Source organism: Mastigoproctus giganteus, chromosome 11 (genome assembly GCF_048544385.1).
Source record: "Mastigoproctus giganteus isolate SK-2022 chromosome 11, ASM4854438v1, whole genome shotgun sequence".
NCBI classification, from domain to species: Eukaryota; Metazoa; Arthropoda; class Arachnida; order Uropygi; family Thelyphonidae; genus Mastigoproctus; species Mastigoproctus giganteus.
In genome coordinates, this window is record NC_143585.1 from 121,207,273 (window position 1) to 121,219,533 (window position 12,261).

Genomic DNA, 12,261 nt, shown 5'->3' on the forward strand with positions numbered 1-12,261 from the left:
ACTGACACTATGCTGCTGCAACAGGATCTGGAAAGTGTTAAAGTTGAGTGTGGTGTGCCTTTGTCTATCTTTGTTTGGGTTGGTAGATTGGTGCTGTGTTTTTCTGGAAGTAATCCTGCACATTCTTATAATCTTATTCAATGAGGTCAGAGTAAATTCCCCTTTCTCTTATTCAGTGAGGTCAGTAAATTTCCCATTCTTTTAATGAGGTCAGTAAATTCCCCTCCCTCTTTCTTGCTGGACTATGATCAATCTCTTAATGGCGGGCTTTGGGTGGTGTTGGTGGCTCTTGGTCATCATTATCCTGATGGATCTCATAATCTTCTCCAGCTGACTGTTGTGTCCAATCTATGATTCTGAACAGTATGCTAGTTCTGGGATAGTGTAGGTATTTATGGCTGTGACCATGTTCCTGCCATTCAGCTGTGATTTTAGCAGGTTTCTCAGTCTCTGATGGTATTTCTCAGTCAGGTGGGCCTCGATCTCTTTGTATTCTAACTAGTGAGCCTGTATCATCCCAGATATTTGTTGATCTCTCTCTCTCTCTCTCTCTGTCATGGCTTCGATCTCTTCACCAGTCTTCAGCTGCTAGTTTTGGCTGACCGGATGTCCTTGATGCAATCCATGGGTCTTGCATTTGTCTAGGCTAAATTGCATCCTGATATCAGTGCTGAACTTTTCCGTGATCAGGAGTAGGGGTTAGAGTTGATTCTTGGTCGTGGCATACAGTTTGATATCATCCATGTACATCAGGTGAGAGAGGGTGTAGAGGTTCTTCCTCCCTTCTTTTAGGGTATATCTGTACTTGCTATTGTTGAGCATGGTGGATAGTGGGTTGGGTGCTAAACAGAACCACAGAAGGGCTCGGGACTCCTCCTGGAAGATTCTTCTTCTGATGGTGATAGGTCTGGTTGTGATGTTGTTGATCTTGATAATAGTCCTCCATTTTACAATGGTTACTTCTAAGAAGTGTGTCAGTGTTGGGTTGACTTTGTAGATCCTCAGTATCTCTATCAGCCAGCTATGGGGCATGGAGTCAAATGCTTTGTAATAGTCGATGTAGCCCATTTACAGGTTGCACTGCTTCTAGTAGGTTTGCTCCACAACTGCTGCATCAGTGGTCAATTGTGCCTTGCATCCTTTGCTCATCTGCTTACATCCTCTTTGCTGCTTAGCCATGATGTTCTGGCTCTCCAAATGGTTTAATATATTTTTAGTTATGCAGCTGTTCAGGATCTTGTACATTGTTGGGAGACAGGTGATTGGTCTATACTTCACTGGGTTTGTGGTATCTTTGTCCTTAGCCTTCAGGTAGGTGATTCCTTGAGTCAGAGACTCTGGGATTGTGTCAGGGTGCCTTATTATCTGGGTGAACTGCTCTGCTATGTCCCCGTGTGTGTGTGCGTGTGCAGCTGAAATTCTCAGGGTGTGTGACCCTGAGAATGGAGCTGTTAATTTATCAATTTATAAAGCTGTTAATTTATGGAGCTGTTAATTTATCAAAATTAACAGCTCCATACTATGAAACTTCTAATATATTTCATAAGTTGAAAGGCTTGTATTGTAAGTTTTTTTTGCAAATAAAATTGTTTTATGTTTGTTATAAAAATATACTGATGGTATTTTTGGACTAAACTGCATGGTGCAAAACAACTTTCCCATTGATTAAAAAAAAGGAGGCGATTAGGAAAAAATTAGTTAGAAATCATACACTCAAATGGTAATATTTTGTGTAATTTTAACATCTAATTCAAAAGCTTCAACATACACAAAAAAAAAAAATAAAAACTATGCATAATATAAGTTAGGAAGGGCATGCTTTTCATTCAAGTATTACAATATTGAAATTAAACACTTCACTATGTGGAGAAAAGGTGGTTTAATTTAGTAGAGCCATAATTTACATTAATTTATATAAAATTAACTATTCAAATGATTTATAATGATTAACATTTTGAATTCTCCTCAACTTTGTCATTAGTGACCTTGAGAATAACAAAGGGTTTAAAAGAACTTACATGTTGCTTTTTAAGTAATTTATAGTTCTGAAACCTGTGAAGAGTTGTGCACATTCACATTTTTTTTCTGGGCACCAGACATCAGTTCAGATGTGCACAACCCCTCAAGGGTTGTTCATCTCTGTACAATACACTATTCACAGAACAAATTAATAAATTTCAACTCTTTTAAATTAAATTTCTTTGTCTCTGTGCAGTGAAATATTTAATTTCAAGGTAAAAATTACAGATTAACTTATTTTTCTCTGTAATTCAAGTTCAAGATTACAAATCAACTTGTTTTCCTGTATTTTTTCACTTAAAAATAATTGAGAAAATACAGGTAGGTACCTTTTTAATTTGCAATACCCTCTAAATTATGTGCTATATGCTTCATTTAAATTCTAATTGCATTATTGTAAAGTTTAATTAGATGACTTTTTAATTTTTATGTTTAATGAAAATTAAAATACATTTAAAAATGTCTTTTTTTTTTCTGTATTAGGTCCCTCTTTAAGGTACATTGAGCTGCCAATAGAGCTGATTACACATACTGTCCTCCATGAACTAGCAAATAAATGTACCTCACTTACCCATATGTTGTTAGACTTTTCTACTGCCATGCAATTGCATGATTTTAGTGATCTTCAGACCTTTCCAACAAAGCTCCGAATCATGTGTATCTGTTTATCAGAAGTTATTTTCATGGAAGGTTTTATGAGGAAAATCTATAATTTTATCAATGGTTTAGAAGTTCTACATCTCATAGGTATGTAAAGATAATATGTATTGAATTATGTTAAGTAGTAAAATAGTTGATGAAAAGTGTCTGCTAATTTTATAAAGCTGAAGAAATTTTACTTGTATACAATAACGGTATTTTTGTTATAAAGAGTTTTCAGTGAGTAGGGTGACAGAATTTATTTTGTGTTTAATATATAATATCCATCATCCTGGTGGGCATTTATGCAAAAAGTATTGCTTATGGGCTGCAGTGTATCTGTTCTGCCATCTTTACTGACTGGAATCTAACTTTCATAAGGTTTTAATAATATTATTATTTTATTGGCCAAGATAATAGCCAAGCCATACAGCCAGAAAGGTCATGCATAGAAAAGAGAAACATAATAAGGAAGCAAGATTAGAGCAGTTATAGCAAAAAAATCTATAATAATAGCATGAGAATTCAAAATCTTCTTCTTAGGATTTATTCTGTTATTACAACAGTTCTCCTCACCTGACATCGAAAAGTTATTCCTTTATTCTTTTTTTCCATTTTCTTCTATCTTCCCACTCTCCATCCACCAGTCCTCTTCTATTCATAGCTGCTCTTACACCCTCTATCCACATCCTTTTCTTGGTCTTCCTGTCTTTTTCCTTTTCCATGGCATCCATTCCATGGCTCCTCCAGGCAATCTGTCATCCTCTTCACATGGCCAAACCACTCCAATCTTTTCTTCTCTATTTTATCAATGAAAGTTTTTTGGATGTTCATTGTATTCCTTATCATGTCATTTCTAACTTTTTCAGTCCTAGAATTTCTTGCCGATCTTTGCCAAAAATCTCAACAGCCAATAGTTTATTTTTTTGTCTTTCATTTAAGGTCCAAGTCTCACATCCATATAATAAAACACTTTGTAATATTGCATTATATATTTGATGTTTAGTTTTGTTAATAATATTTTTATTCCCTAGCACAGAATTGAGCAGTTCTATGACCTTTCTACCTTCACCCAGTCTTCTCTCAATTTCCTGCACATCTGTGCAGGAAAGCTGGATATCATCATTCTTCTCTTTCTTGGTGATTCCCTTCTACTTTTGACTCTCTCTCTCTCTCTCTCTCTCAGGGTAACTAGGGAATTTTTTTTTTGGCTGGTACAGCCTAAGTCTCAGGCTTCCTTGCAATTATTTTATGGCAGTCTTTCACACCTTATTTTAACAGATTTTTATTTTTTCAATATTAATACTTTTATGGTTAATATGATTGTTTGTAAAACAGGTCTGCACCATGTAGCTAATAATAATAATAATAATAGTAATGTGCAAATAGAATGGGCAAGCAAGCACAAGTGTCTTATTATGGGCGACTTCAATTTGCCCCAGACTGATTTGAATAAGTGGGAGGGAAACTCACCTTGGGCAAAAAATTTTCTAAATAAACTGGATGATTATTATTATTTGTACGAGGATGTCAGAGATAATATTAGAAGTGAGAATATTCTCAATATCATTACTCATGAAGTAGATAACATCACAGGGCTTAAACTACAAGAATCATTGGCAAGGAGGAGTCACGCAGTTGTCAGTTGTAAGATGAAGAAAGATGTTGTAGTAGTTAAAAGTAAAGGCAGGGGTTTTTAATTTTGGAAGAGGGGACTTTGACAGTTTAAGGTGCTATATGGCATCTATGAATTGAGTGGATTGCTGAGGGAGAGCAAATACATTTGAATTATAAAGCAAATCTTTTAAAGTGAATATCACAGAAGCCATGAATGCATACATACCATTAAGAAAAATAAAGGTAGGACAAATAAAAATTCTTTCTTTTTTTAAAATATTGCAGGAGAAGGATGCTGAAATGGATTATTGCAGAGCTGGCTGGCCAGGTAGAGCAGAAAAAGATAGCATGGGATAGTTACAGAGTGATGAAACGTTCGGAAGCCAAGAGCAGGTACAAATTGATCTGTAATAGTACCAGAAATAAGGTTAGGAAGGTCCAGGCTGTGTATGAGAAAGTATTGACTAAGAAAGAAAAGAATGGGGACAAGGAATTTTTCATGTATGTGAAGAAGATAGCTAATCAGATCAGACTCTTGTGCTCTGGGTGTGGGCAAGTCTTTGATAACCCAGCTGATGTTGTGGATGAATTGGATAGGTATTTGCATCTGTCTTTACTGAAGAAAGATTCTTCATGCTGAGAAGGGGCTGTGCAAGTGAGGCTAAGTCATATGAAATCAGTGATTTCAAAATTACAGATGACTGTTTATTAATAATGGCAAGTAAAGCTCCTGGTGTTGATGGCATATACCCAGTAATTTTGAGGGAGGCTGCCAGGGAGTATATTGAACCACTGAAGTTAATTATGAGGACATCTTTGGACTCGGGAGAGATTCCTTTGGATTGGAGAAGTGCCAACGTATCACCAAGACATAAAGGCAGTTCTAAGAGTGAAGTTGATATCTATAGACTGGTTAGTCTAACTTCAGTAATAAATCTTAGAAGCAACGATTAAGAGTGCAGTCTAGGGACATTTAGATAGATAATGGCATTCTTAATAACACACAACATGGTTTTGTTAAGGGAAAATCATGTTTCACTAACTTAGTAAGCTGTTTTGACACACTTATTCAGTAGCTGGATGTAGAGAACATTTTCAACATAGTTTTATGGATTTTACCAAGGCATCTGACTCAGTACCTTATGAGAGGTTATTGTGTAAGCTGGAACGTGTTGGGATTACTGGAAAAATTCTAAGATGGATTGCTGGGTGGCTGCAGGGCAAAAGGCAGAGGCTTATGATTGATGGATATCCTTCAGATTGGTATAAAGTCAGAAGTGGATCTGTTCTTGGACCACTGTTGTTTCTGATTTTCATAAACGACATTGATGACAGGATACAAGGCTTGATGACAAAATTTGCAGATGATAAAGATTGGTAGAGTAGTTAATGTTCAGTACCCAGCAGCACTCCTTCCGGACGACTTTAATTAGCATTAGCATTAGCATTAGTAGAGGCATTTGATGCAAGAAAGCAAGCTTATGCAGCATCAGCCAAAAAAAAAAAAAAAAAAAAAACCACTTCCACTTCACCCCTCTGTTCGTTCAAAATACCTGTCCAGCTGAGCCTTAAACTTATTTAGGCTATCAACTTCCATGACAAGGGATGGAAGTCTGTTCCACCAACAAACCACCCGCTGGCTAAAGGCAAATTTCCGCACGTCTATCTTACATCTGTCTTTCCTCAATTTGAATTTATGCCCTCTCAGGTGATTATTCTCAGTGAGAGGAAGAATCCCATCAGCATTGAGCATGCTCAAACCATTCAAGGCTTTATACACCTCTATCAGATCACCTCGCTGGTGCCTAGTCTCCAGACACTGTAATTTGCAAAACTTAAGCCTTTCTTCGTAAGAGCACCCCTTTGTTCCATTCACTAATCTTGTTGCCTTCTCTGTACTCGTTCCAGCAGCTCTACATCCTTCTTGAAATGAGGCCTCCAGACCTGTATACAGTACTCTAGGTGTGGCCTGACCATTGCCTTATACAAGAGAATAATCACCTCCTTATTCCTGCTAGAAAAATTCCTATATATCATTGACAATACACCATGAGCTACTCTTGCAGCCCATCTGCACCACTCAGAGAACTTCATATCTGCCTGCACAACCACCTCCAGGTTCCTTTCATTCTCTACCACTGTCAGTGTAGTACCACAGAGTTGATACGTTGCTCTGATAAAGCAACGTATCAACAATTATTTGCATCAACATATTAGTTGATGTCAACTAATATGTTGACATCAACTAATATCAACAATTAGTTGATATTAGTTGACAATTAGTTGCTGCTTCCTATGTGTAGTACTTTACATTTGTCAATGTTAAACTTCATTTGCCACCTCTCAGCCCATCTGCTCAACCTTTCCAGATCCTGTTGCAGCAGCATAGTGTCAGTAGTGTCCTTGACAACCCTGCCTACCTTTGTATTGTCTGCAAACTTCGACATTAAGCTTGATATACCATCATCAATATCATTTATGAATACAGAAAACAATAATGGACCCAACACTGAGCCCTGAGGGACTCCACTAATAACATTAGTCCACGACGAGCAGTGTCCATTGATTACCACTCTCTGTCTTCTCCCCCTCAGCCACCCCTTTATCCACAGCAGCAATTTGCCTCCAAAGTCACACTGCTCCAATTTGTGCAGCAGTCTTCCACGTGCAACAGTATCAAAAGCCTTTCTAAGATCCAAGTATATAATATCAAAGTTATTCCCTGCATCCAGTTCCTTTGTGACTGCATCATAGTATCCAATCAAATTGGTCAGGCAAGACTTCTCCTTAACAAAACCATGCTGTGTCCGAGCTATAACTGAAGTCTTGTCTAAATGATCCTGCAGTGCTTCTTTAACTAGTGCCTCCATTAATTTTCCTGGAACAGAAGTTAAACTCACAGGTCTATAATTACTTGTGTCAGCCTTTGATCCTCCTTTGTGAATTGGGGTCACATTTGGACATCTCCAGTCTGTGGGTACCTCCCCTGAGTCCAAGGGAGCTCTCATAATTATGGCTAAGGGTTTGCCTTAGCCATAATTCGTCTGCTGCCTCCTTTAATATAACTGGATAGATCCCATCCACCCCGGGTGCCTTTCTTGTGTTTATCTTCAACAATTTCTCCTCCACTTTACTCTCAGTTATTACAAGATTCTCTAGCTTACGGCTAGAGTTGAATGCACCTCTGGCCTTCCCCTCGTTAAATAACTCCTCATGTGTGAATGTCGATGCAAAATATTCATTTAGTTTGTTAGCTACCTGAGCAGGATCATAAAGAGTTGACCCATCGATATCAAGTGGACTAATCTGATTCATCCCCTTCCTTCTAGAGTTTACATAAGTAAAGAACTCTTTGCTGTTTTTCTTTGCATCCCTTGCCAAAGATTTCTCGTAATCTGCCTTCGCCTGCCTAACCTCCTTTGTAACTTGGTTACAGACCAACTTGTATCTATCATAGGCTTCTGTGTCATTTTGTATGTATCCCATGCATGTTTCTTCTCTGCGATATGCCTCATCAGTTCATCTGACATCCATTTATGCCTAAACCTTGAACAATATTTCTTAGTTGGTATGTAAAGCCTAGTAGCTTCCAAGATACGTTCTTTGAATGCTTCCCATTTTGCATTTGCTGTTGGTAACATCATCAGTTGGTCCCACTGTATAGAATTTAAATACTGTCTCAGACCATCGTAGTCGCCTTTACGAAAGCAATAACCCTTCTTTTTACCCCTAATGGTAGTTACCTCTTTGAGTAAATCCCACTTCAGCACACTGTGATCACTGCCACCTAGTGGTTCATTTATCTGCAGATTCTTAATGCATGAAGAATCACTGCTGATAATCAAATCAAGAGTATTCCTCCCTCTAGTTGCCTCCCGAACATGCTGATGTAGAAAACAATCATCCAATAAATCCACAAAAGCCTTGCTAGTGTGTGAGTGACCAGCCCCCAAATTCCAGTCAATATCTGGGAAATTAAAATCTCCCATTATAAGACTCTCTGATTTATGAGATTTCTTTAAAAATGATGCATGTCCCATTGTAGTTAGTTAATAAATAGTAATTTAATTCTGCAAAAGAAAATGATGCCACAAGTTGAAAAATTGAATTTAACGTTTATTATTTTGGAAACGCACAATTTTCTTTTCCCTTTAAAAATATGATAGTAGCAGTAGTGGCATATGATGCAAGAAAGCAAGTGTATGAGCTTATGCAGCATCAGCCAAAAAAAAAAAAAAAATCACACCATTCCCTCCAGTCCAGTTCCTCCTTAAACTTATTTAACCCATCAACTTCCACAACGACAGATGGAAGTTTGTTCCAGCAATTAACCACCCACTGGCTAAAGGCAATTTACTGGCCCACTCTATTTCCCTGTACAGTTTCTTATTATACTCATCAGAGTCAATTGGCCTATAGCACACTCCTACTCTCAATTTTGATCTCCCAATGCTTATGTCACACCAAACTGACTCGACACTGCACTGTCCAGCGATGTCCAATGGCTTCACTTCCTTGGATTTTATGTATTTCTTAACTAATAGCATAACCCCTCCTCCCTTCCTATCCAGTCTATCCTTTCTGTAGACGTTGTACTCCCCAAATTCCAGTTCTGCATTCGTTATATCTGTGTGACACCACCTCTCTGATATCCCAACAATATCTGCCTTTGATGTTTTGAGCAATACCTCAAATTCATCAAATTTATTTACTAAACTCCTAGCATTGGTGTACACGCAAGTATACATGCACCTATTTCTATTCTTAGCTACCCTAACACAACCCATGTGTTTACTTGTACCGCAATGACTCCCAGCAGTCTCTGAAATATCCTGCATCTTGTTTTTCAGGCTTCTGCTCATTCCAATAGAAGCAGTGCAAGAATCTCTTTCACCTCTGCCAGTGGCTACTGTTAATCTATTCATCTTTGTCTCTCCCCAAGCTAGCAGTTTTCCGAACCACCTAACACTGCCTCGATAGCATCAGCAAATAATAGGCAAAGAATGGTCAGAAAAGTGGCAGTTATGTTTTTATGCAGTAAAATGCAAGGTTTTACACTTGGGGAATAGAAACCCAGAATAAAGTATACACTTGATGGGCTTGAATTAAAAACATAAGGGGAAGAAAGGGATCTGGGAGTTATCATACAGACAGATATGAAGTTTTCTGAGCAGTGTAAACAGGTAGCTAAGAAAGCCCGTGGTGTCCTATCGATGATTTATCAAACATTATTCTGTAGAGATTTGGAGGTCATAGTCTCACTGTATAAGGCAATTGAAAGACCACAATAATAATCTCCATAACTGAACATGTGTTCAGTTGTTGTTGTCGTTTTTTGGTTTTTTGGAGCATTACCAACTAAGGCCATATTGCTCCAGGGATATGCAGTGGTTATTCTCTGACTTTTCCGCATCCTTCGTATTTGGTGGTCATGGGCTTGAACCTCGGTCTAATCAAGAAGCGTGTGCTACGCACTGCTGCTCCTGCCCATCTGGCTACGGAGGCGCCATGTGTTCAGTTATGGAGTCCTCATCTGAAAAAAGACATTGAGCTTTTGAAAGGGTTCAGAGACAAGCAATTCACATGGTGAGATCAGCAAAATGGCGACCACATGCGGAAAGACTGAATATGTATGAATTTTCACTGTTATAGAGAATTCCAGAACTTGGGAGCATAAATTCAAATTATGGGGAAAAGTGTTTAGACTAGATTGTAGGAATTTTTGGCTAAGGTAAAGAAAGCCTGCACGAGAAGCATGCAAAAGTTCGATGAAATTTGCTGGTAAAAGTACTTTGCCGTAACGCATTTGTATTGTTGCTCACTCGGTAAACAGATGGTGGGTGTTATCAGTCTGGAGTAGAAGTTGAATCCCATGGGAGCTTGAAACCCTCCCGAAGTGGAGGGGGTTACCTGACCTTTTTTCCTTAGAATCACTAAATGAATTAACTAACTGAATCACGAACGGAGTCAATTGGAAGTTCTTGCGTAGTAAAAAATGTTTGTAACGTAGTTTCACCGGTAAACATTTTCGAAGTTTTCCGTGCTTCTTGTGTGGGTTTCCTTTGCCTTTTTTTTTTCTTAATAAACAATTTATCCACTAGTCCACCAGTGATTCTAAAGAAAAAGGTCAGGTTACCCCCTCCACTTCGGGAGGGTTTCAATCTCCCATGGGATTCAATTTCTACTCCTGACCGATAACACCCACCGTATGTTTATTGAGCGAGCCACAATACAAATGTACTTTTTACCGGTAAATTTCATCGAACTTTTGCGTGCTTCTCGTGCAAGCTTTCTTTACCTTTGCCGAATTTTTTTTTTTTTTTAGCCAGCAAGTCATTCATTGCTGGAACAGGTTGCCTTCACAGATAGTTGAGACTGACAGTTTGAATAAATTCAGTGGTCAAATGGATAGTTATATACTAGCTTATATCTGCCATAGGCTTTTGTGTCACCTGATACTTTATATTCATCCCATACATTTTTCTTCTCAGCCACGAGCCTCATTAATTCATCTGACATCCATTTAGGCCTAAACTTGAACAGTATTTCTTAGTTGGAATGAAAATCCTAGTAGCCTCTAAAATTAAGTCCTTGAAGGCTTCCCATTTAGAATTCAACATTAGCAACATCATCAGTTGATCCCACTGTACAGAATTTAAAAACTGTCTGAGACCCTTCAGTCACCTTTATGAAAGCAAAAGCCCTTCCCTTTAGGCTTGATGGTAGTTACATCTTTAAGTAATTCCACACATCAGTACATTGTGATCACTGTCACCGAGTGGTTCCTTTATCTGCAAATTCTTAATGCATGAATAATCACTGCTGATAATCAGATCAAGAGTATTACTCCTGGTTGCCTCTCAGTGATGTTGCTGTAGAAAACAGTCATCTAATAAATCCACGAAAGTCTTGCTAGTGTGGGAGTGACCAATCCATAAGTTCCAGTTAATATCTGGAAAGTTAAAATCCCCCATTATAAGACATTCTGATTTTACTGGCCCACTCTATTTCTCTGCACAATTGCTCATTATACTCATCAGATTCATTAGGTCTATAGCACACACCTACTCTCATTTTTCCTTTCCCTGTCCTTATGTCACACCAAACAGACTCAACATTGCATTGTCTACCAACATCAATTGGATGCACTTCCTTAGATTTTATATATTTCCTAACTAACAGCATAACCCCTCCTCCCTTCCTGTCCTATCTATCCTTTCTGTACACATTGTACTCCCCAAATTCCAATCCTGCACTGCTTATGTCTGTATGACATCACATCTCTGATAACCCAACAATATTTGCCTTTGATGTCTTGACTAGCACTTCAAGCTCATCAAATTTATTAACTATACTCCTAGCATTGGTGTACATGCACCTGTTTCTACTCTTAGTTAACCTAACATAGCCCATATATTTACTTGTTCCACTATGACTCCTTTTTCAGCTCATATCCAGCAGTCCTGGAAATCTCCATTGCCTTGCTTTCCAGGCTGCTGCTCATTCTAATAGAAGAGTGCAAGAATCACTTTTGCCTCTGCCTGCGGCCACTGTAAACCTTTTTAGTCTGTGTATCCCCACAAGCTAGCAGTTTTCCAACCCATCTAACATTGCCTCGATAGCATCAGCAAATATTCTTGCACCCTTCCTATTTAAGTGTACCCCATCCCTGTAGAAGCAGTCTCTTCTGTCATCAAGCACAGACCAGGCTGAAAAAAATTCTACCCCTTGAGCATTGCATAGTCTCTCCAGGGCCAAAGATTGACAAGGCTCTCATCCAGTGGCGTAGCTACCATGTAGGCAGGCAAGGCAAATGCCTCCAGGCACGGGCCCTTTAGGGGCCCACCATCTTTGGCTGTCTCCTCTTTTTGCAATTTTCATTAATTAAGTAGGGGCCCGAACATGTTCTTTTGTCTCCATGCCCGAAAAAGGGTAGATACGCTACTGCTCTCATCATATATTCCCTCCTATCGTGTCTGAGCAGAA

The 12,261-nt window shown here is 38.5% G+C and overlaps 1 protein-coding gene across 2 annotated transcripts in view; it reads left to right on the plus strand.

Annotated features, from left to right (window-relative positions):
* Positions 1–12,261, plus strand: part of FipoQ (F-box/LRR-repeat protein FipoQ) — a 177,943-nt gene that overhangs the window by 125,232 nt on the left and 40,450 nt on the right. For both annotated transcript variants that reach the window (XM_090385259.1, XM_090385258.1), the window contains exon 3: positions 2,503–2,766. In XM_090385259.1, coding sequence (XP_090241385.1) covers positions 2,503–2,766 — 264 coding nt within the window. The remainder of the gene's footprint in view (positions 1–2,502; positions 2,767–12,261) is intronic.